The 25,866-nt window shown below is 45.5% G+C and overlaps 1 protein-coding gene across 1 annotated transcript in view; it reads right to left on the bottom strand.

The window, feature by feature from the left end:
* The window catches only part of DNAH17 (dynein axonemal heavy chain 17), an 8,024,690-nt gene that overhangs the window by 2,399,220 nt on the left and 5,599,604 nt on the right, over window positions 1–25,866 (bottom strand). Inside the window, exon 54 of the mRNA XM_069655242.1 lies at window positions 13,435–13,701. Within this exon, the coding sequence (XP_069511343.1) occupies window positions 13,435–13,701 (267 nt within the window). The remainder of the gene's footprint in view (window positions 1–13,434; window positions 13,702–25,866) is intronic.

The following is a 25,866-nucleotide window of genomic DNA, read 5'->3' as shown; positions in this document are numbered from 1 at the left end:
CGGGGTAGGAAGACTCATAATTCCTGCGGCTCTTTTTTTGGGTCCTAATGTGGTATCGGTCTGCTTCGGCAGTTTGCTGTACTTTCCTTTGCCAGCTGGTTGCGGAAATTGTGAGTTGGATACCATTGGCCGTTTCTTGCTGCTGCCTTTTGTGATGGGGTTAGTTAAAGGTGGCTTTCCTTTGTTTTGGTGGACCAGTTTTTTCCAATTAGGGCATAATGTAGATTTTAGGTTTGTGTTTGGAGAAAGTCCAGAAAGTCTGTTGGCGTCGTGGTCCAGAGCATCCTCAGAAGTACCAGATACATGGACGTTCAAAGTTGGCAGGGGTGACTGACTAGGATCAATCTGATAGTCATCTGCAAATGATGGCACATGATATCGTGTTAAGCACCCTTCATTGGAATTAACAGTTAAATCTTGCGGAGCTGTGTGCAACATAGCAGTAACAATCCGAGGGGTGGCTGTTGGCTGGTTGGGGGCCCGCAAGTCGCCCAGGATGGACGAAGTCGCGGCCTTTATCATGGGCGGATCAGCAGATAAAAGCAATGGCTCAAAAGGACTTGCCAAACGTTGGGCCGAGCAGAGTGATGGGCCATCAGATGGTGGATGGTGGGGGGGGGGCCGCACGGGGCCGTTTGCCTGGGCCGCCACCCTCAGGCCGTCTGACGGGCATCCTTCGATCCCCGCACAGAACGGAACCCTCGCCAAGGCGGAAACGGGGTGGATGGCGTTGGGCAATGGGCTTGAGGACCCCTCTACAAACTGATCAGCGGATGTCGAGAGGGCTGGAAAGTCATAGCCCGAGACAGTAGATAGTAAAGGCTGTGTCACTTTTGAGCAGGCAATAGATGTCATGCAGGGTAGAATGCCCTGCGGCACAGTGCCGAGGATCGCTGGATTCCCCGCGGATTTGGCACCTTCAAAAACTGCAGGCAGAGTAGACGGTGACAGTTGCAGCACAGATGGATTTGAGAGTGTAATCAAAGGCAGTAGTGAACTTGCCCTCCCGCAAGTCGCCTTTTTTTTTGTGTGACTTCTTAGTGAACGAAGCTCCGAGTCGTCCTCCATTGGTACCAAAGCAGGAGTGGGGGTAGGATAGAAAAACAAGGGAAAGGGGAGAAGGGGGAGGGGAGAGAAGGGGAGAGAAAGATCAGAAGGAATAGGAGAAGTAGAGGCTTAGGTAAAGACTTTGGAAACAAAATGAAAGAGGAGTGGAGGAGAAGTAACGAAAAGGTAGGGAGGGTAAGGAAGGGAAAGGAATCTCGAGCTGTCTTGGTACGAGTCCCAAAAAGGAGGTTTTGGAAGTTCGTCGACGGAGACGGCGTTAGCTGGAAATAATACAGGCCGTCAGCTTACGGAGAGTCACTCAAGGAGAAGCAAACCAACTTCAAACCAAGTTCAAAGGGGGCCAAGGGCCAGGGGTGAAGAGATTACCTCGTGGACCAGGAAGTCCTCAGAATCTTGGGTGGGTCCAAGTCAAGCCCCCAGCCTCAGCAGCCAGCGTCCAGCGTCCCGCAGTCCTGGCGCAGTCCTGGCGCGGACTGGAGCAGACTGGAACTCTGCCCGGAACTCCGCGCGCGCTCTGTGCGGAAGTAGGGTTTTTATGGGCAGTAGAGCTTGTTTTCCCTGAAAGGGATAGCAGGTCAGTAGATGCAGAGGAAACACCAAACACGTCCTCACACGATGCGAGCAGGAGCAGTCTGGAACTCTTAATTGAATTATTAATTATGAAATGGGAAAGGATCACCCAGGGGAATTACTCTTTATTGTAGGAAAGTTAAACCATCAACGGCCATGTTTCACCAAAGTTAAAGGCTTGAGGAGATATGAGGGGCCTATTCGGTTGAATAGGTATGGTACCTAAAAAAAATTGGTTTTGAAGCTGAATAGCTAGAAAATCACAAAGATAGTTGGTTGAGTTTCTTTTGCACTGCTCAGTTGGTTCAACTAATAGATGTGAGCAAAGATAGCCCACTTTTCACTTGGTCCAACAGATCTAGATGCTCTTGGATAGACTTCATTCTTACTGAGGAAGGAGGCTATGATTTAATAAGAAGCTTCAAATTATTACAGAATAATCTCAGTGATCACATCATTCTGGATTTTAAATTAGAAAATGAGGTATCTAGAGATGATTATCTACTACCCAGAAATTATGAGATCAACAATTCAGGCAATAGAATACGCTGGACCGAGAGAAACATGCAGGTTTTCAATGATTTAATTGCTACCTCTCTTGATGAGGAAGAGAGATGGGTCCTAAGTGAGTGCTGGAAACCTCCATCATGTGATGCTTACCTTTTATGAACACCTTTGTAAAACACAGAAGAAATACTCTGCAGCGGTAAGAGAAAGAAATAATGAGCACTTGGCACAAAGCCAAGTGCAACTCTTGGTACGATTCAAACCTTGTCACCTTTAAACGCAAGTGCAGGGTTGCTGAGAGGAAATGGCATGCTTCTGGTACATCCTCTGACAAACTGGCCTGCCCCCTGTTCCAAAGGCAATACCAGCTCTCTGTCAACCCCAAGAAGTGAGCCCTCATCAAAGCCTGCGTCTCTGCAGCATTTAACAACTCAGCTGAACTCTTTAAAATCTGCAAGGAGCTGGCCAATCCTGCTGCAGTCTCTACCTCTCCTGTCCCCTCCCAGGACCTCTGCACGGCCCTGGCATCTCATTTCATCTCTAAAACTCAGGACATCCTGTCCTCTCTCTCTTCCTCTCATTCTCCTCCTTCTACTGCCTGCTCCTCCCCAGGCCCTTCTTCGGCCACCTATTCTCCCTGCTTCTCTGCCTTTTCCCATTTCTCCTCAGTCCGATCTATGAAAGTCTTGTCGAATCAGGTTCACCCCTGTTCCTCCAAAACCATCAAGGACCAAATTGACACCTTGGCTCCTGCTCTAGCTGATTTCTGCAACCACTCCTTCGCCACTGGAGTCTTCCCATCCCCCCTGAATCACTCCTTTGTACACCATCTTCTTAAAGAAACCCTCTGCCGACCCTTCATGCCCTGCTAACTACTGTCCAATCTCTATAACTCCTTTCTTGGGCAAACTCCTGGAAAAGCTGGTCATCTCCCACTTTAATCTTCACTTTGAATCTGTTGGCGGTCTCCATGACCATCAGTCTGGCTTCAGAGCTGCCAGAAGCACGGAAACTGCTTTCCTGAACATCCATGAAGACCTGCTCTCCAACCTCGACTCCCCCACCCTCTCTGTCCTCATCTTACTTGATTTCTTTTCTGCCTTTGACACAGTCAAACATGCCATCCTTCTCACCCGTCTCCTTGATAACCTGGTTATCACTGACCAGGCCCTGGCTTGGCTGACCTCCTTCCTCTCTGACCGACCCTCCGAGGTCCAACTTGATTCCTTACTCTCCTCTATCTTTATCTCTACCTGTGGTGTTCGCCAGGGGGTCTAACCTCTCTCCCTGGCTGTTCAACCAATACCTGACATTTCTTGCCCATCGCATTGCTGCTCTCTGCCTCAACTTTCAGTGCTATGCGGATGACACTTAACTAATTTTCAGGCTCCCTTCAGCCACCTCTTCTCCTACTCTCATCTCTGACTGTCTGTCCCCCATCCAGGAGTGGTTGCCACCAATGATCTCTGCCTTAATGCCAGTAAGACCGAGATTCTCCTCATCCGCACACCTGCTTCCTCCTTTCCTGTCACTCTCTAGCCGGCCTCTCTTGGCCCTCTTCCTGCTCCCACCTGCGAGGTTAAAAACTTCAGTGTCATCTTCGACTCCACACTTCCCTTCTCTCCTCACATCTCTGACGTCTCTAAGAAGTCACACTACCAGCTGAACCTCCTCAGAGGTATTCTTCCTTTCCTCTCCTTTCCCCAGAACCTCACTGTCTTCAGAGCTCTGGTTCTCTCTAGGCTGGACTACTTCAACAGCCTCTTTCTAAATCTGCCTGGCTCTACTCTCTGCCCTCTGCAACTCATCCAGATCAGGACTTGATCTTGGCTTTAAGCCCAGGGATCGTATTTCTCCAGGACTGAAATCTCTGCACTGGCTCCCAGTGGCAACGAGGATTAAGTTCAAACCCCTCTGCATTGCCCACAAGGCCTTGTGGGGCCTGGGACCTCAATATCTTCAACTCTCTCTTCCTAAATATATTGCTTCTCGAGCTCTTCGCTCATCTGCCTCCAACTCTTTCAGGGATAGCCACTTCTCCAAACAGCGGGTTGGTGGTAGATCTCTTTCTTCCGCTGGGGCCTCCTTCTGGAACAGCCTTCCTGTCACTCTGAAACTTGAAGAGAAGCATCTCCGGTTCCGGAAGCACCTGAAGGCCTTCCTCTTTGCTTCTGCTTTCTCTCCTCCTCTTCCCTGTTGATATCCTGGCTGAATCTGATACTACACTGATTACCTGGCTACATTCTGATCTCAGCCCAAGTCCCCCCTGCAAGTTGCACACCTGCACTGCCCCCCTGGCAACCCCTGCACTCGGGTGACTGTTTCTGTATCCCTACAGCCCCTATTAGCACTTGACACCTGATGTCTGCACTTACCTTTTCACTTGCCAGCTGGCTGAACTCTTATGTATTGTCTTTATTTATTTATTTTACTGTTATCCTATGTACTGCACTGTCCCCTCCCCTTTCCCCCTGCACTTTTGCCGCTTCCCCCTCCCCTGCACTTGCGCGATCTCAATTTCACCTGGCCTAGTAGGATCATTGTCTCTGTCTTCCCTCTGTTTCTCCTCCCTTTTCCTCATTGCGCCATGAACCACTTGTATATATGCACGTTATAAATGCCATAGCATATCATATATCATATCAATATGATTGTGTATTGCTTCAAAAAGAAAAACTTTGCTCTTGACAATTTAATAGATTAAAGAGGTGCTTTAAAAACTGGAACAAACTTCATATATCAGTTGCCTCATTGCAATGGCAAATTATGAGAAACACTAAGAAGCAAAGATATGAGAACATTTTGGTACATCTTTAACAAACATAGTAATATCAACAAACTGAAAAGTGATCTAAACCCTATCTGTAATAACAGCTGGAAAGAGTATATTCTGAATATGTATCACACTGATAATGTAGCCATTGAAATACGTAATTACGAGGAGATACTGGAAAGGAGCTTGCTAAATGAAAACTAGATTGAATGTATCGTTATTGGTTTGAAGTCATCTAGAGCACTGGGGCCAGATGGGCTACTAAATATTATCTTTAAAAAGAACCCGAAATTGTGGGCTGGTATCCTATTCATCACATTCAAAGAGGTTGTAAGGACGGGTTAGATCACACTGAGTAGGAAATATGCAACACTGCTGCCAATTTATAAAAAAAAGTATCTCGGATTTACCGACAAATTACAGGCTACTCGCCATGATAGACTCCAGCTCTAAAATGTTTGCACATATACTATTAAGTCATACTAATGTATGGATAACTAAACAGAGTATTTTGAATTGCAAACAAGCAGGTTTTAGAAAAGGACATAGCACTTTGTCATTTGTGGACTCCTGCAACAGCCTCTTTCTAAATCTGCCTTGCTCTACTCTCTGCCCTCTGCAACTCATCCAGATCAGGACTGTGAGACTTGATCTTGGCTTCAAGACTATTTTATCAGACAGACGCAGTATTGTCACACAAAAACCCTGTATGTATACTTCATTGATTTCTGTAAGGCTTTCGATACTGTTAATCGAAACTTACTTTGGGAGATCATGAGGAAAAATGGAAACAGGCACAGGTTCTCTATTTTATAAAAGCGTTATATACAGACACTAGGGTGGTGTTAGAATCAATCGAGAGGGCTCCTTAGGAGAAGAGATAATTAGCAACTATGGCTTAAAACAAGGCTGTGCTTTAGCGCCGAAGTTGTTCAATATTTACACTTTTGGTTTGGGAAAAATCTTTTTAAAGTGCAAAAATGACCCACCTAAGATTGACCATTATTCCATTTCTTGGCTGTCACATGCAGTTTATATTTTAATTATGGACCAAACAGCAATCGGGCTGCAGCACAGCCTTGCCACTCTGGACCTCTTTGCAACGTGTCATGGCCTTTTAATTAATCGAGACGAAACTAAGGTCATGATTTTGAAGAAAAACAGAACTGGTATCAAAAAATATGGTTGGACAATTGGCAACATTCACCTTGAAGAGGTGGATACATATCCATACCTAGGTATCCCAATCATGTGTAATAAAGGTGAGGAGCGTCACTCTAGTGTCATAACCAACAAGGCGCAGGCTAGAGTCTTTGCTATCAAGTCTTTGATTAAAAAAGGCTTGGGTCACTCTGTAGAGGGTTTAAGACTATTTTATAAAACCTTTATTGTGGCAAGTATCCTACATGGATTTGAGGTATTCACAACAGAGCAGGTGTCCTGGTTCAATAACTTGGAAGGGAAATTATGGAGGAAGGCTCTGGGGTTAGCAAATTCGGTGCCGGTCGAGGCAATCAGCAATGAGCTTGGGATGACCAGGTTGAGTACCCAGAAAAAGATCTACTCCTGTATCCTATATTTTAAGATGTTGGATGATTGTGTTAAGGATAATTCAATCTATGCTTACTTTCAAGATTTAATTGAACTGGATTCAAGTGGGTCAAGGATATAAGCACCTTCTTAACTGAAAATGATTAAACTCCCAGTGATGAGGAAAATTGTGCAGTTAAGTGTAAAATGGTAAAAGTAAAAGCAACACCCTGGGACCGTTGTGATAGTAATGTTAAATTAGCAGGGACAGCAACATATGCCAGTTATGTATTACAGGTTTTTGTACATATTTTAAAAATATACACAACCCTAAAACATGGCACACTATTATGTGTAAGAGATTGGAACAATTGCCCACGCTACCTAGAACAGGGAAGTGGCAGGGCATCCCTAAACAAGAGTGACTGTGCCGACTGTGTAAATATGAGCTAGAAACTGCTAGCCACTTGTTGATAAGATGCTCCACCCTTTCTGTACTTTACGAAAAGGGATATGGGGAATTAGGATACAATGCACGATTTTTTCACCAAGACCAGTTGTGGTCTCATATTTACGTCATGAATTATACTGTCTTTTATATGTGGCAGGAAGTTTTAAAGAACTTAACCTGAAATAAGGATTTTATGAACCGCTGGGTGTTTTTATATAAATTAATTGTATGTATTGTGGGTCAAAAAGAAAAGTTTTTAATCACGTTTTTAGTGCTATAAGGTTTATTTTAATCATAAAACACGTTAAAAAAATCTTGGTGAATTGCAGCACTTATTAACTTTTCCACTGCCTTAGAAGATTTTGATCTTTCCATGCTGTCGTCATTTTTTGGAGCCATCCAGCACAAACCCAGATTTCCTTAGCCAGGAGAAGCATTTCAGTACTGAGCTGGTGCCCATCACTCTGCCAAGCAGTCTGAAGTGTCTAAGTCAGATTGAGGGTCTGGCACACTGCTTCTTTCCCCTCGGTGACAATATTTAGAAAACCCTCTTTTATCCTTGTGGAATCTCCTCTGTATCCTGTTCAATAACTGACACCAAGGTGTGAGAATATTTTGCCAAGGCGCAAAAGCGGTCTACTACTTTAAGAGCCATGCTCCCTGAGGCACAATCCTTTTTTGCTTATGCATCCACCCTTTTATCTTCAGGATCTGGTGGCAAAGAAGGAAAGGCTGAAGATTTGGCTCCCGAAGTGGCAGCACGTATTACTAGTGAGTGGAAAGAGGGGGTATTTTAGACCCCCCCCGCCCTATTCCTGCACTTCCTAGGTAGGCCCAGTCGTGGCTGCTCTGGGTTCAGGACCCCGGCCCCCGGAGCACTCATGTGGGAATGCCCCTGCAACTACAACCCCCCTCCCGTGATGTCGCTCATGGTAACATAGAACTAGAAACAGACATGACTCAATTTTGTGAAAACCAAACTCCATTTTGTAATCCTAAAACAATTATGTGATTCTGATGCAAGCCTACAGCTCTCCCAGTCAGGCGTGCACCGCAAGTGCCTCCCCCTGTTCGCCACCCCTGCAGTCGTTTAGTTCCCATGAGAAGACTGTCTGCGAGAACACAACAAAATCCACACTGTGTCTTCTGCCTTCCATCTTACTTCACTAACCCAGACACAGCCCTGAGCAGGGGCCAGGGCACAAGTTATTTGTCTCCACAGACCCTGGCCCTAAAAACATGATGCCCCTGGATAGAATCAACAGTCAAGAATGACCCTTGAGGTCGGCTCTAATCCATTACGACTGTAACTTAGACAGAGCCAATACACCTCCTGCAAACATAATTATGTAAATCTAATGTGGGCCAACATGTACATGGGTAGCCAATGTAACATGTAGGTATAACCAGAAATGTTCATGCTGAACCTTAATAATGAGCGTACAACATATATTAATACAGGATATAACAGTGCTCATGGAAACAACGTATGACAATGCAATGCGTAATCGATATGACCTTATACACACCAACACAGAGCTACCTCATGTCCATTAGCTATGAGTTTAAGTGTAAATATATATGCGTATAGTGAGCGAGAATAATGTAGTGGCAAATCCTTTCCAGCAAGCCATAATCTTTGTAAAAGGTGCGCATATAGGCCGCAAGTTATGAATTGTCCTGCTTCCTTGTATATGTAAAAAGATAAACATCGAACTAAGTATGTGTTTTTGAAATTTGATGTTTCCTTTTTGTAATAGCAATTACGATGAGTTAAATGGGAAATACAGTATGTTTTAACCTAGTATGATTTAAGCCTAATTCAGCAAGCCATGTGCAAAAGCCTAAATGTACAATTGTGTTTTAATTAGCCCTGTCACATAATGCAACAGAAAACCAACTCACAAGAAGGCCTCAACTCTCCCATGCCATCAGGGTGTTAGAAGAGGTCAGCAAAAGAGTTAATAGTAGCTGAATACTTGATCGTTGAACCCACAATGAAATGTAGATCCATGATGATATGTGCCTTTTTGTGAACCAGCCCTTCTCGGTCATATATTCAGCATCTCCTTTGTTGTTACCAGGTGGACACTCTAAACCTTAAACCATGCAATGACCCCAAGGACTCTACCGCTTAGTCAGTATATCCTGAATTGTCTAAACAAATCATGCACAGCATTTGACCAACGAAGCGGGATCTATGACCAGTAATAAATAATGTACCCTTGAACCATGTTTTGCAAGTATTAAGATACAGGCCTCTGAGGTCACCGGACAAACAAATAATGGTAGCGAATGAATGGGAATGTGTGGCCACAAGGGAAAATGTTACATGACTCCAACGATAGAAGGAATTCTAATTTCAACATGGCATGCCAGCCCGATGAGCCCAGCTGACCGATTGACCCGAGATACCACGACATCTCACCACGTGCCTCTACACCAATCAAGCTCTTCCAGCCCTATGGCACCTATAGTTGACCACTCTTAGTGTCCAATCCCAATTGACTTTGTGCCCTTTAGGCCATTTTAGTGTTGCAATCCTCACTAAGCTTGAAATCTGAGGTTTTCAGCCTGTACATTTTCCTCCAAAATGAGTACTTCAGAAAAAATACAGTTTTTCTGAGGTGTGAAGTTCTGATCATTGCATGCTAAGCATGCAGAAAAAACAGATCTGAGGTGACAGGTCGCAGTGCTGTGCGGCTGTTTATGTTGATGTCGACGTCATGTCTGTACTTGATGCTGTAGAGTGAAGAGGGCTCTCAATGTCGATACCGTGCGGTGCTCCCTGGTGGAGAACACCTTTCCATATTTGTGCTGCTGCCACAGAATAATATATTTTAGGTGAGGAATCTGTGGGAGGCCACAATTCATTAGAAGTATGCATTTTTCCTGAAAATCTATAACCAGTGCGATGAGTGGCACATTTTATTTTCAAATATAAGTGTGCAGTTGAGGCTATGAGGGTGAACTACCTCCTGCATGTTTACCCTTCTCGACCGATACAGAAAAAAAACTAAATTGGTCATCATGGATTGAAGTAGACAGCCTTAAAATAAGTCATGCTTCGGTGGGTAACTATCTTTTGTGATACTAACATGTAAATACAAGTTGCTAAAATGTAAATAAAAGTTTGTTCAAACATGTATATACAGTTTTCCAGAACTGTTTGTCCAATTTCGGTGTTTAGCTAGGATGTGGCCTTCCAGGACACCCCAAACCTGTATACTCTTAGCTTATCCATGCCTCAGTGGGATAACCAGAAAGGATTGGGCATGAGCATTCATATGTTTTGGGAGTGTGATTGTGTGGAAGACTGCTGAAAGGAAGTGCTTACTCATGTCGAGTTGACTACTGGATTTGTAACACCCATTTCCCCCATCTGTCGATCTTACATGTTTCCCTTCTTCTTTAGACCTACCTTATGGACACACCTGTGGCTTAATCGTGCCTTGGTCATAGATACAGAATACATCCTAAAAATCTGTACATCGAAAAGGAAGGGAGAGAGAGCACCCATTCACAGGGGAAAGAGGTGCCTGGGTATACAGAGGGATGGCAAGGGAGAGAGAAGTTGAAAGTATAAAAGTCACTGTGGGAAGGAGTTTATTTGGTGGGGATACTATCTGGGAACTCGAGGTGCATGGTTCTGAGATGTGGTGCATGATTGAGTGAGGCTTATTTGTCTTGTGCTGGGGGGGACTCTGAATCATACGCATGTGCCTCAAGCCATTCCAGCAATTGTTTATTGTAGTATGATTAGGGGTAAGGGAAGAACCATTGGGGTGGAGTGGCAGAAAGGGGAGTTGATTAGTTAAGTGAGAAAAGGTGTGACATGAGTGAAATATATTTGCCTCCTCGGAAGTGTGGTAAATATTTAGAGTCTATACTGTAAATCTGAAGTTTGTGTGATGCTTGCAATGAAGTGTTGAGTGTTAGTGATATGCATTGTGTGGAAGAGCAATGTTTAGGTTAGTTAAGAGGAGGTATGAGGGTGTGAATAATGCAGTTAGTGGTGATTGTGTGTGAATTAGTGTGAACCCATGGGTACGAGTGTGAAGGTGGAAGTTAAAGATATATGGGGTCATGGTTGGGCATGGTTGCCACCTACAGAGAGCCACCTCTGTCTGTGCTGGTAGAGGTTTGGGAGGTATGTACGGTCAGTTCATGCCCAAGGCAGGGAGGGTGGGGGCTAGCGTCAGGAGCTCGGGATGAAAGTTCCTTTTGTAGTTGATGCATGTAAGGGCGTTGTTAGGGGGAATTCTCCAGAATGGCTAATTTCCCTTATCTACTGAGTCCCTCAGCAGCTTTGCTGGATTTCTAGGATGTATTTTTTCACCTGGTAAGAGTGTGAGCCTTGTTTCCCACTCTTACATGGGTTTTGCAGTGTGTGTTTAACATTTTTGTGTTCATAGACTGTGGAGCCTCACCTACTCCATAGGCATCATCTTTTTACTGTGTATTACACAGCACCTTTAGTGCAGTGACAAAGGGTTGTCTTGTTCAGACTTCCCACGTTAAACGCCATTTTCTGGGACTGACTACTGCCCCCAGAACATGTAAAGTTGCCATTGACTTTATTAGTCTTTTTAAACTCACATACCCAGTACAACCTATCTTACATAGAGTACTAGAAAGGGTTAATAGTTATCCCTGTTTTTCTCTCATGGAACATTGTTTTGTTCCCCTTACTTTAAGATTTGGCTGGTGGCAGTGTTATCTACCCTATTTTTCCTACCACAGTTATTTTAAATAGCCTTGGTATTGTTTTAGGCTATCTTAGTAGCCTCATACTGGACCATATTTACTGTAATTTGGTTCCGGATGGGTTTATTCACCATTTCTTTTTGTAAAGATCTTTCTCGTGTTTTACTCTGCGCGCCTCCTTTGTTCGCCGTCCTTTGGCGGGCTTCTGCACAGAAGCCCTCCTTAGGCGCCTGAATGTCTGGGTAGGCAGGATGTAAGGGAGGGGTTTTAAGACCACTGCCATGGGTTCCCTTGGTAACCCAAGTCCCACTCCTGTTTGATTGGCTAGGTGACTGTCCCACCAGGACAGCCACCCTGCTGTGTGATTGACAGCCAGGCTGTGAGAATGGGGGAAAACTGCATAAAAAGCAGGCTTCTGGGACTGAGAAGGCAGCGTCACCACTGGATCGAGATAACCGAAGAGAAGCTGACAGAAGAGGACCTCTACCATGACTGAACCTCCCGGTGAGGCCCTGCTGCGGGTCCGAATCTCCAAACTTAAATGACAGGGAAGATCTGCAAGGAATCTTCTCCCCTTGAGCTGGTGGGACCAACCAGTTCACCAAACTGCAAGCCAGGCCTCCCTCCTCTGGTCGAATTTGCTGTGCACAGCTACAGTGAACCAGATAGCCAGAAGGACCGGACCCTTCTTGGGTTTTAAGGAGTGCACCTTTTATTTGTTGCTTGGCTCTGCTGCTGGTTTCTTCCCTGGGCAGTGCAGGACCCTCCAGCCTTCCTACTTCGTTTCAGTCCGACAGTCGATTCAGGAACCGTGAGCCTGAAGGACCTGGCAGGAACATCTGCCTCAGCTACAGCCTTCTTCTCCATTTAAGGTACTGTTCTAACCCGGTTGTTCGTTCCGTCCGACCGCGGTGAAAGCGTTTGAAATCTTTCACCAATCTGAGGGCTTATCCTTCTCTATTCTTTAAAGTAACTTTTCCTTTGACCAAATTTGTTTCGAAATCTTGGCAAAGACTTAACCGAGAACTACTCTGAACTGTGTGATCCTCTGCAAAGACTCTGAAGCACTAACATTGGCACACGCCTATTGATTTGAATCCTCATTGCAAAAAGCCTTTTCTAGATTGCCCTGCTTACTTACTGGTTGGTGCTGCTTGATTTTGAATAACCTTTTCTTTCCCTCCCTTTTAAATTGCTGGAGTGTCATTTAGCTCACACTTCATTTTGAGCTTAACTTCTCCAGAATATATTGGGTGGTGTGTAGTATATTAAGAGTGTGATTTTTCTACTGCTTTACTTTATTGAATTGTTTTACAACTGATATGTAAATAAATGTATATTCTTTTACTCGGAAACATTGAGTCAGTGTTTGTTTGAACCATAGTAATTGCTGTCCTTAGTTAATATTGATACTGCTCACTTTCCTTTTGAGATAAGTCTGGCTGCTCAGCCATCACTACCACTTTACTGTGTAGTACAGGCTTGTACCAAAGGTGAATTCATACTGTCAATTGTAGTCTTAATTGTGTGTGGTGCTCCCAAAGGGTACTGCATATGATTCTGCCTAACAGGCGTTGACAAGGTGTAGGTAAAAATAATCAATACAAGTGTTTCAGCCATTCATTTTGGCCTAATCAGAGATTTAAAAAAGCTGCAAAGTACACCTATATAAAATAGCTTTAATGGCAGGACAAAGAAAGAATGGTTTGTTATTTTGCATTACTACATAAAACATATTGGGACTCTTCAACGCTTTGTCATTTGATAAGGAAGATTATAGAAAACAGAAGAAGATAGCTTACTGGATTGCATGAAGAAAGAAGCCTACCTTAAGTTCTTTCCTAACTTTGTCTATAAAGTGTTTCCAACAATTTTCTCGTGTGTCTGGTAATCCAAGGTACTTCACTTGTGGTCTCATCGTGTTCAAGATATTTTCAATCTCATCATCCTGGAATAAACCAGGGATCTCGCCTGAGGCTAGGAGATCATTAATCAAAACTAGGAATTGCTCTTCAGCCACTTGGGAATCTGTCATTAGAAATACGGTCCCAATGTTCTTAACAGCTGTTTTGATGTATTGAGCAGCAAGATCCACCTGGATGAAAGCAAAAGTAAATAGAGAAATACAAAAACATAGAATTTTACGAAAATAGCTAAAACAAATAATTCAACATCAGAAATACATAGTTATGTATCTGTCTCTAACTAGCTCTTCAGTGGTGGCATCTTTCAAAGATTCATATATTTCTCCAAAAATATGCCAGCATCGAACTTAGATTAAATCATGCACAATTAGCTGATACTTGCCCTTTCCTTGCAAGCCAATAACTGTATGGTATGGAAAATCCAGAAGCCTGACTATCACAGAGCATTCAGGGGAAACTTGAGACCATGAAAGCTGGCCTATTAGGACCATTACACCAGACCACAGCCGTGAACTACCTGGAGGCAGTTCAGGTAGGCATTTGCCAAGCACCTAGTGTGGTGAAGGATCAACAGAACAAACACTATTCCTAAGAATAAAGTTCAAACAATCTTTATTAACTTTTCTGGGATGAGTGGGAGCAACTCCTATAGGCACAAGGGAAATTAAACTATATAAATAAGGAAGGATCCTATAATAGAAAAGGGATGTGTGCATCTAAGAAGAGAAAGAGGAATATTATCTTCCAAGAATTTCCTACTCTAATATATAGTCTCAGGGATATAGCACACAAAATAATTCTTAGTCCCAGCTAATGTTTTCAGGAATATAGCATTCTGCTCACTTCTTGTCAACCTCAGTTCTAGAGATATAGTACCTGGCTTGCTTTTGGCAATATCAGTCATAGTGATATAATGCACTGCTCACTTCATGTCTATCGCATTCCAGCAAGTACTTCTCCCCACTTATCAGTTGTATATATTCCCACACAGTAGCTGCAAGTTTTCCTCCTGGGTCAACATCAATACCTTTCAACACACTTCTACAAGCAGGTAGTTCTTCTCACTTGCTTTGGGTTTTTGTAAAGCTGTGATATTATCACCCGACACCAGGGGTCAGCCAGTTTCGGCTCATGGAATCTACCCAACCTAACATGCTCAGATATTCTCACCCTCTTGAGACGTTGCTCTCCAGAGCCACAAGAAAAGTTTCCTCTTGCTATGTTTCCAGATGTTGCTGAAACCCACTTGTAGCCTCAATTGGAGCAGATGCAGGCCTATCATAAACAGGATTTACTTTTCCAGCAAAGGCACCACTGAAGGGCAAAGCAGGTTCTCTTGAAGCTTTCGATTTTAGAATGCCAGTACTGGTATGCACAAACATGTCCTCTGATGTAGATAGCAGGTTTAAGGTATCTATAGCTCTGGAAACCAATGCACTGTAACAGCTAACATGTGGTCCTAAAATCAAATTACTTACATTTTGTAATGTTCTTTTTGGTTGACACTTCACTACCTCCCACAAATTCTGCATCCTCTGAAATATCTACTCAATGCAGTCAGTACCGGAAAACCTTTGGAAGCCACCATATGGCACTGTGCAGCTTGTCTACTCCATGTCAAGCGAAGACGAGGCATAGGAGCGGCAGAACAGATGCATAATCCACTTTGGTTCACTCATCATTTCCCAAAAGATTACTGTTAGCAAGAGAGTTTCATCAGTGGGGCGGGAGAAGGGCGATGAGACATCTGTGTGAGGAATTAAAGTGTCTACTAGAAAGGACATTACCGAAGGCAAATAATTTGTTCTTCTATGTGGACACATTCCTCACACAGATTCCTTATCTCCTGAATAAGAACCTCACCATGAAGTACAGGCTTTCAAGCAGTGACCTTGAATATTTGTCAAAACCCCCAACACCAGAAAACCTGATAGTTCAGGCAGCAATGTCTACATCCAAACAGGCTGCATACCCACCTATCCTACCAGACAGGGATGATAAGCGTTTCGACGCTTGGGCAAGGAAGGTATTTTCTGCCGGGAGCATGGCTCTCAAATCTGTAAATGCCACTTGCGCATTAGCAAAATGTACATCACACACTGTGGGACTATACAGCTATGGAGGCTGACCATATTCCCGAAGAGGAAGAAAGACGGCTTCCTGAATATTGTAAGAGATTGTAAGGATATCTTCCCCTCCAGCTTTATCTGTTTCAGGAAAAATATTTATGCAGAGGTTGAAGTGCGTCGAGGTGGACGAGTTGAAGTCCCTTGAGGGCTTCCATCTCAGGGTCAACATCATATTTGGTATATATAGCAGACGCAGCACCCATTAGCTTCAGTTCAGTTTTTACACATTTCTCTTGCAGAATTACCAGCATCAGTGAATCCAAGACACGACCAGACTTTGAAAGGGCGTGAAGTGCAATGCCTCGAAATTCTACAGCAGGGTAGGCTGGCAGGGGCGATGAGCAATATGTGGGCTGAACATCCAGTTGAACGTGCACTACCAGGGGTAAGTAACTTCGAATGTATTGTATCCTCCCACGGATTCCTCATCTTTAGATAGACTTCCAAAGCAGTGTTAGGTTTTGGAGAAGGGAGTAAGAATTTTCAGATTTAAGATTTGTCATGGATTTACTATAAGACAGCTTTCCCAAATCCTCCTTCCTGGCTAGATGATGAATCCAGACAGTAATGCTTCATAAATGTGTGAAAGGTAGACCAAGTGGCTACCACACAAATGTCCTTTATAAGCACCCACTTTGCAGAGCAGAAGATGTCGCCATGCCCCATGTGCAATGCACTCTCAGACCTTCTGGGGGATCTTTTCTGGACAATTTTTAGCATTCTGTAATAGCAAGAATTATCCATTTGAACAATGTTTGTTTTGTAACTGATAGACCCAGTTTGTGTCCAGTGTACCTTATCAAAATCTGGTCATGTTGACATATGTTTTCCATCCGTGAAGCTAAAAGCTCAATGCTCTTATGGGATCAAGCCTATGCAGACTTTCCTCTTCCTTGACAGGATGAGAAGGCGGATAGAATGTAGGTAGCACAATTTTCTGGTATAAATGAAAATATGATAACATTTTCGGCAAATAAGAAAGTTTAACCCTAAAGACAACCTTGTCCTTGTAAAAAATAGTAAATGGAGGATTACTATATAAGGCCTGCAACTCACTTAACCTGCGGACTGCTGTCAACGCTACTAACATAATGGTATTAAATGTTAGTATCCTTAGTGGACATGAATGGAGTGGGCCAAAGAGAGCAAACATCAGAAATTTCAACACAAGATTAAGATAAGGTATAGGTGGGAACACGTTAGTGAGCCCTTTAAGAAATTGTACAATTAAAGGCATCTTGAAATAGGTTATCTTTTCTGATGTGTGCTTGAAGATTGAAAGCCCCAGATTTGCCAAATGTAACAAAAGGACAACACCATGGCTATATTGCACTGAAAAGGGTCCATATCCTTTTCCTTATGCCAGCTGCAGAATCTGTTCTAACGGCAGTGGTACAAGGATTTTGTTGCTGGCCTTCTGGCCGAAAGCAAAATCTCCATTAGGTCATCCGGGAGGTCCCAATCCTTATATCTCAACCTCTCAGAAACTATGCGTGAAGGTTGAATGTCTTGACCTCTGGATGGGGAACCCAACCCTCCACTTGCGAGAGAAGGTCCTCTCTTTGTTGAAGATGCATTGGAGGGAAGATTTCCAAAATATGCGGGTACGACATCCTCCTGGCCCAATCCGGAGCAATTAGGATCATGATGTTCCCAAACTTTCTCAACCTCCTGATCACGTGAGGAATGACGGGGCTGGAGGAAACACATACAGGAGTGGAAACTCCCAGTCCACTACGAACATATCCCCTAGAACTCCTCTTGAGGGAAATTTACTGGAGCAGAAAGGTTTGCAATTCCGTTTGGCACCAATCGCAAACATATCCACTTGAGGGGTTCCCCAAATGATGAAGATCTCTTAAAGGACTTCCTGAGCTAGCTCCCACTCTAGGGAGACTGTGTTCTGCCTGGTCAGAGCATCCACCTCCGTGTTCTCCTCTCAAGCTAGGTGAACTGCCAACAAGGAGATTCCTTCTTGAATTTCCCAGAACCAGTGCTGCATTGCCTCTATGCACAGTGGTAGTGACCATACGCCTCCTCTCTTGTTGAGGTAGTACTTGGCCACTGTGTTGTCCGTCATTACACAGTCTCCCACGAGTAGGAGCTAGCTCAGGAAGTCCGTCAAGAGATCTTCACCACTCAAGTTGATCTCTTCATGACCAGTGCCAACTCCTAACCGTCCGACATAACGTACCCTGTCTCTGTGCAACTCTAGGCTCTCCCCTTCAAGCGGCTAGCCGTAATTTGTGTTTTTGTGTCCCTTTTCTAGGTCCCTTTTCAATTGTGGCAGCTGTTGTACAGTGAACTGTGCCCCATTAGGCTCTCATCCTCTCTCTAGGTCCCATTTCAACTGTGGTTACTGTTGTACTGTGAACTGTGTCCCACTAGGCTCTTTCCCACTCTCTAGGTCACCATTCATCTGTGGTTACAGTTGCACTGTGAACTGTGTCCCATAAGACTCTCTCCCACTCTCTAGGTTCCCTTTCAACTGTGGTTACTGTTGTACTGTGAACTGTGTCCTATTAGGCTCTCTCCCACTCTCTAGGTCCGGTTCTGGCTTGGTTTGCCTCTTTTTTGACGGACCCTAGACAGACACCGGCGCCCTCCTCTTTCCTCTCTGCAGCCTCTTCTTTACTGTGTGGGGTCCCTCAGGGCTTTGCCTTGTCCCCATCACTTTTCAACACCTATATCCAGCATCTTGCTTTGCTCATCTACTCCTACGGCTTCAGGTGTTACTCCTATGCTGATTATACTCAAATATTCGTCCGGCTTGACTCCACTCAGCCGGGCACAGCGTCTCAGCTTATGAGTTGCCTGTTAGCGGTAGGTAGATGGATGACAACTGGCTGATACTTAATGGGGACAAGACAGAAGTTCTGATGGTGTACCCTCCTCATGTTCCCAACTCTGTCGCTTCCTCTCCCACTCTACCCTGGTCCTCTGCCATCTGGCATGCAGAGCTGGGTCCCTGCCCCATGTCTGTGCCTAGTATAGAACCTGGGTTTCATGTTCTCTTCCTCACTGTCTACCTGCGCTCAGGTAACCACCATCTGCAGGGCTGGGTTCTTCCAACTCAGAGTCCTACGTAAAGTTCTACTGTTATTCCCAGCCCAGCTTAGACCTGTGGTAATAATCTCTTTGTTTCTTAGTCGTTTAGACTAGTGCAACTCCCTCTTCCTTGCCCAGCCCTGTATCTACTCCATCATTTATAGCTCTTTCAGAACTATGCAGCCCGGGTCTGTACAGGCACTCTCATATATTACCAATTCTTAGCTCACTCCATTGGCTTCCTGTCCTTCAACATGTGCAGTTCAAATCACTTGTCATAGTTCATCATGCCTTCTATGGCATGGGAGCGGAAAACCTGCAGGAAAAATTCCACCGTCTTGTGAGTTTCGCTCTAAGGATGCTTCTGTCTTCTCCCGATTCCTCGCTACCACTTTGAATGGGTAGGGGACCGTTCCTTCTCAGTAGTGGCTGCCAAACTGTGGAATCCCAAACCGCTGACTCTCCATGCCACAAACAATCTTTTTGCCTTCCGGCGAGCACTCAAAACTTACTTGTTCTAATTGTTATGCCACTCAGTCTCCTAATCCGGGACTACTTCCTTCTAGCGCCAAGATGCTTCAGTGAATGTGCTCTTTATGAATACAGCTAACATAACATAACATAGGTACCCGTTCATCTGTGGTTAATGTTTGTGCTGGGAACTGTGTCCCATTAGGCTCTCTCCCATTTCCTAGGTACCAACCCTGCTTGTGGTACCCTTGTTCTGTTGTGTGTCACCTGTCTGCTCCTCCTGTGTACTCCTGACTGTGTGGACCCCTCTGCGCATCCTTTGTTGTGCAGCGCTGGGCTGTGCATCTCTCCTTCTCTCTTTCACTCCCCCCTCCTCCCAAATCCTCCTCGCAGCCACTATTGTGCTCTCTGTTTCTCCCATCTCCTCTAACTGCTACTCTTTCACCTATCCTATCCCTCTCACTACGTCTAGGAGGAGGAAGTTCAAGAGGGACATCCTGATCTCCAACCCAGGCATCCCTATTGCTGACACCTACATAGACATGCCCACATTGTGGAGCCCCTGATAGGGAGATTTCACAACAGAAATTGGGGGAATGCAGTTTTCCCATAGGACTGCATTGGGGTTATAATGATTTTAGGCGGGAGACAGTTAAAAAAAGCATTATATCTAATTGAAAATCGGGAGTCTCCTGCCTGAATCGGGAGGGTTGGCATGTGTGCCTACATCAGTGCTTCCTCCATACAGACTCTCACCGACATCCACTTTGTGGTTCCCTCACCAGTCTTTGGACCCCTCATACAGTCTGGACTCTCTCTCCTATCTCTTCTTCTTCCATTAATGGTAGCACTCGGTGGGAGGCCCTCTTGGCCTGCTCCCACTCCTCCAAGACCATCATTAATGTCTATCTGAATGGCACTGTCTTAGTCCAGGGCCCTAAGCCCAATCTCCTCCTTTTCAATAGGTATCTCCTGCATTTTATCAACTTCCTTCCTTCTCCTGCTACTCCTTCTGCCACCTCCGTCCTCTGCCGCTGCCTCTCTGGCACCTTCCTCTTACTCTCTGGCTACTAGGCCACCCCCTGCTATTTCTTCTTGCCACTCTCAGGCCCCTCTACCACCTCAAGCCTGTACCACACCCTGGAAGTCTTTCAAATGTGGCATCCTGCTCCATGTCGCTACTCTCAACTCTCGCTCTGCTGTCAAACACTCCTCTTACATCTGCCACCTCCTCGAAGAACTTGGCCTGGATGTCCTCGCTCTCACTGAGCTATGGCTCACAGCCAGCTCTGTCACAATCTCTCCTCCCTGATGGCTACAAGATCCTCTCTGAACCCAGAACCAACGGACCCAGAGGTAGAGAAGCTCTGATCTTTCCTATGCAGGCCTACCCCTCCTTTGAATGCCTGGTCTGCATGCTCTCTATCTCTCCTGGCCTCTCTCTGACTGTGGCCATCTCTACAGTCCACCTGGCCAGGTTGACCTCTTCCTCTCAGAGTGGGTTGACCTCTCCTCCTTGTCTCTACCTCGCAACTTCTCCTCCTCTGAGACCTCACCATCCACCTGGATGCTTCTAATCACTCCTCTGGGCTCTTCCATAACTTCTGTGATGCTCTCTCTCTTTCCATTATACCCTATGATCCGACACACTGTGCCAGACACAACTTGGATGTTCTCAATTCCTCAGAAATCCCCCTCTCGATACCTCTCACCACTCCTCTCTCTTGGACTGACCACTGCCTGCTCTCCTTTCACCTGAAACTCTCTGTCCCTCAGACTAAGCCTACCCCAGCACCGTTAGCTACCTTCTCCGTCATTCGTCCTATGAAGCGTGTGTCAGTGAAGACTTTTGCTGCTACTTTCTCTGCTCTACCTACGCCTGTGGCTGACTACCACTCCGATACAGCCCTTTCTAACCTGCATCTTTCTATCTCCAACACTCTGGACATCCTCGCTCCTGTCATGAGAATCTGTGTGAAGCCTACCTCCAAGTGCAACTCTTGATATGCCTATGACCTCGCTGCTCAGAAACACAAGTGTAGGGTGGCTGAGAGGCCTGCCGCCTGCTCCAAAGGCAATATAGACTCTCTGTCCTGTCCAAGAAGAGAGTCCACATCCAAGCCTGCATCTCTGCGGCCTCTAACAACACAGCCACACTCTTTAAAATCTGCAAGGAACTGACTAATCCTTCTGCAGTCTCCACCTCTCCTGTTCCCTCCCAGGCCCTATGTACGGTGCTGGCTTCTCGCTTCACCACTAAAACTCAGGACATCCTGTCCTCTCTCTCCTCTACCAGTCCCTCTACCACTCTCAGCCCCAATGTGGCCCTCCTTTGGCCGCTCTCCCTCTGCTCCCCCTGTATCCTCTTTCTCTCTGACAAAACACATAACAATGTTTCTAGGCAAGTCCGATCTATGAAAGTGTAGTCCAAGCAGGTGCTCCCCTGCTCCTCCAGAACCATCAACGATCACATCGACACCCTTGCTCCAGCCTTGGCCAATTTCTGCAATCACTCTTTCGCCACTGGATCATTCCCTTCTCTCCTCAAACACTCTGTTGTGCTCCCCCTCCTTAAAAAGCCTTCTGTCAATCCAACCTATTCGGCAAACTAGTACCCGATCTCTATCACTCCTTTCCTGGGAAAACTCTTCTAAAAGCTGGCCATCTCCCAGCTTACTCTCCACACTGAATCTGTTGGTTATCGCCATGACATCAGTCTGGCTTCAGAGCAGCCAGAGGTATAGGCTCTACTCTCCTGAACACCGGTGAAGATCTGCTCCCTAATCTTGATTCTAGTCTTCCTTCTGTCATCATCCTCCTTGACCTTTCCTCTGCTTTTGACAGAGTCAATCACGCCATCCTGATCAAACAACTCCTGAGAACCTGGCTCTTCAATGTCTACTTGGCTCCCTTGGCCTACCTGATCTCTACCTTCTCCTCTAACTTTCAGTGTTATGCGGATGACTCTCAGCTCTCTTTAAGTCTCCCCTCAGCCTCCTCACCTCTCTCGCTCATTCCCGACTGTCTATCCGCGATTCAAGATTGGTAAGCCTCCAATGATCTCTGCCTTAATGTCAGTAAGACAGAGATCCTTCTCATTGGGATGCAGGTCCCGCTTTCCCTCTCTCTGTCCCCCCTCCTTGGGCCCTCTTTCTTTGCCTTCCTGTGAGGCTAAAAACCTTAGCGTCATCTTCGACCCCACTCTCTCCTTCTCTCCTCCTATCACAGATCTTGCCGAGAAGGCCTACTACCAGCTGCACCTCCTCAGAGGTATTCACTTTCCCCCAGAGCCCTGGTTCTCTCTAGGTTAGACTACTGCAACAGCCTCTTTCTCAATCTGCCTTCCTCTACTCTCCGCCCTCTAAAACGAATCCAGACCAGGACTGCAAGACTTGGCCTTGGTGTCAAGCCCAGAGACCTGTATCTCTCCAGCCCTGAAATCTCTCCACTAGCTCCTAGTGGCTGCAAGAATCAAATTGAAGACCCTCTGCATCATCCACTAGGCTTTCTGGGGCCATGATCTGCACTATGTCCAGTTCTCTCTTCCAGAAAACCCACCTTCTCAAGCCCTTCGCTTTGATACCTCAAACTCTCTGAGGGTCAGACTTTCTCCAAGCAAAGAGTGGGGGGTAGTTCTGTCACATCTGCAGGTGCCTCCCTCTGGAATGGCCTTCTTGCCGTCTCAAAATTGAGCTGGAGCACTTGAAATTCTGGAAGCAGCTCAAGGCCTTCCTTTGCTCCTCTGCTTTCTCTCTCTCTTTCCCCTGTTGACCTACCTGTCTGCTCCACCGACTGCTTGCTTGACTACCCTCAGAGTCTTACTGGGTACCAGGCTGTATCTGTAACCCCACAGTCCCCTGCCTCCTTGCACTTAACCAGAGCCACGCTTTCCTGGCTGCACTTACGAGAAGCAATGCTGCCCTGATTGCACTTCCCCCTTCCCGGCACTTCACCCTCCTCCCTTCCCCCTGCACTTTACGTCGTTGAACTATAACGATCTGAATGACACAAGGCCTAGTAAGATCGTTTGCCTTGTCCCCCTTCTCTCTTTCCTCACTGTCTTGTCGCATCTAGAAACACTTGTGTACAGGCACGTTATAAATTACATATCATATTTTATCATTATCAAGACATTATTTCCCCGTACAGATGGCAGAAAGGCCTTCAGCACAAGTCTCAGCTCCAAAAGCTTAATGTGTATTTTAGACTCCGATGGAGACCAATGACTGCTGATTGCCAGATCGTTGGCATGGGCTCCCCATGCCGTGAGTGAGGGATCTGTAACTACTGTTATCTCCGCCCATGGATACCAAAAAGGTTCTCCATTTAGAATATTGTCCTTGCAGGCCCATCGTTGGAGATCCTGTGTGACCCTGCTTGGAACCTGAAGTAGGTCTGACATCTTGCGCGAGATTTTAGACCGCTGTGTCCTGAGAGCCCATTGAAGGGATCTCACTCTCAGGCTAGCCTCTAGCACCAGGAAAATGCAGGATGCCATGAGGTAGCGAAATCTCAAATAGTCAAAGGCCAGAGGACGCTGGGCATTCTGGAATTTTGTGACCATCTGCAGAATGCGTTGAGCCCTCACCATCCAGGACCGCTCCGATGAATTGAAGCCTTTGAGATGGTATCATGTTGGACTTAATGTGATTGAGGGAGAAGCCCAGTCTGCGGAGAGTGGCAGGTTATAATGACATGTTCCAGGGCTTATTCAGGAGAACAGACCCTGATCAGCCAATCGTCCAGGTAGGGGTAGACATGAATCCTCCCTCTCCTGAGACTCACTGCCACCCCTGCCATCAGCCTGATGAAAACCCCTGGGCGCATGTCAGCCCGAAGAGGAACTCTATGGGAAGCGTTCGTAATGGATTAGTGGTTTCCACTCCTCTACGGGTTTCCTCCAGTCCATGTCATTCCTCACGTGATCAGGAGGTTGAGAACGTTCAGGAAACCATGATCCTAATTGCTCCGGATTGGGCCAGGAGTATGTGGTACCCGGACCTACTGGACATGTCCATATGCCCTCCAATGTGTCTTCCACAAAGAGATGAACTTGTTTTGCGAGGGAAGGGCCTGGCAAATCTGGTGCTCCAGATTGGAACAATAAAAGGGTATTTGGCTGTGCTTTCAATCTTCAAGCACACATTGGAAGAGGTATCATATTTCAAGATGCCGTTAATTACAGAATTACTTAAAGGGCTCACTAACGTTTTCCCTCCTACAACTTTTAAAGTGCGGATTTGGGATCTCAATCGTGTCTTGAAATTTCTCATGTGTACTCCCTTTAAGCCACTGCATTCATGTCCACTAAGGCTACTAACATTTAAGACCATTCAGTTAGTAGCGTTGACATCAGCCCGCAGGTTGAGTGAGTTGCAGGCCTTATCTAGTAATCCTCCATTTACTATTCTTTTACTAAAAGGAAAAGGTTGTCCTTAGGGTTAAACCTTTTTTTAACCAAAAACGTTATCAGATTTTCAATTATCCCAGAACATTATGCTACCTACATTCTATCTGCCTCCTCACCCTGGCAAGGCTACACAAGCTTGATCCCTGAAAGGCTTTGAGCTTTTGCGCTTCAAAGATGACGAAAAAATACATCAACGTGACCAGTTTTTCATAGGATACACTCAACACAAACTGGGTCTATCATTTACAAAACAAATATTGTCCAGATGGATAATTCTTGCTATTACAGAATGCTTCAAATTGGCTGGAAAAGATCCCCCAGAAAGCCTGAGAGCTCATTCCACAAGGGGCATGACGACATCTCCTGCTCTGCAAAGAGGGGTGCCTATAAAAGACATTTCTGAGACAGCCACTAGGTCTACCATTCACACATGTACAAAGCATTGCTATCTGGATTCATTCTCTAGTCTTATATTCAAACCATGACAAATCTTAAATTTGAAAATTCTTACTCCCTCCTCCAAATCATAACACTGCTTTGGGAGTCTATCTAAAGGTGAGGAATATGTAGAAGGACAGCATCCAATTGAAGAACAAGTTACTTGCCCCTGGTAACGTTCTTTCGACTGGATGCTGCTCCCACGTATTCCTCATCGCCCTCCCAGTCTACCCCGCTGTAGAATTTCCAGGCATTACACTTTACGCTCTTTCCAAGTCTGGTACTATCTAGGACTCGCTGATTCTGGTAATTCTGCAAGAGGAAGGCATAAAAACAGAACTGAAGCTAACAGGTACTGCGCATGCTATATATACCGACAATTATGTACACCACTAGATGGCAGCCCTCAAGGGACATTGAGAGACCACAATGGATGCACATCACCCTCTGCCAATAGTTTTGGCGAAGCAGCTAAAGCTAGAATTGAAGATACCTAAAGATGAGGAATAAATGGGAGGACACAATCCATTTGAAGAACAAGTTACTTACCCCCTGTATCGTTCTTGCAACTGGATGTACCACCTACGTATTCCTCATCGCCCTTCCCAGCCTACCCTGCTGTAGAATTTCCAGGCATTACACTTTATGCTCTTTCAAAGTCTGGTACCGTCTGGGAATCACTGAGGTTGGTAATTCTGCAAGAGGAAGGCGTAAAAACAGAACTGAAGCTAACGGGCACTGCACGTTCTATATATTTAGTTGCACAGTCTTTCCGCAGTCTTGCATCGATTAGGGGATGGATGTGACACGCATCACATAGAACTTCAGGGCACGAGCAA

This window comes from Ambystoma mexicanum, chromosome 3q (assembly GCF_040938575.1).
Source record: "Ambystoma mexicanum isolate Mex_15411 chromosome 3q, UKY_AmexF1_1, whole genome shotgun sequence".
Classification (NCBI taxonomy): domain Eukaryota; kingdom Metazoa; phylum Chordata; class Amphibia; order Caudata; family Ambystomatidae; genus Ambystoma; species Ambystoma mexicanum.
This window is presented reverse-complemented; position numbering and strand designations above follow the sequence as displayed.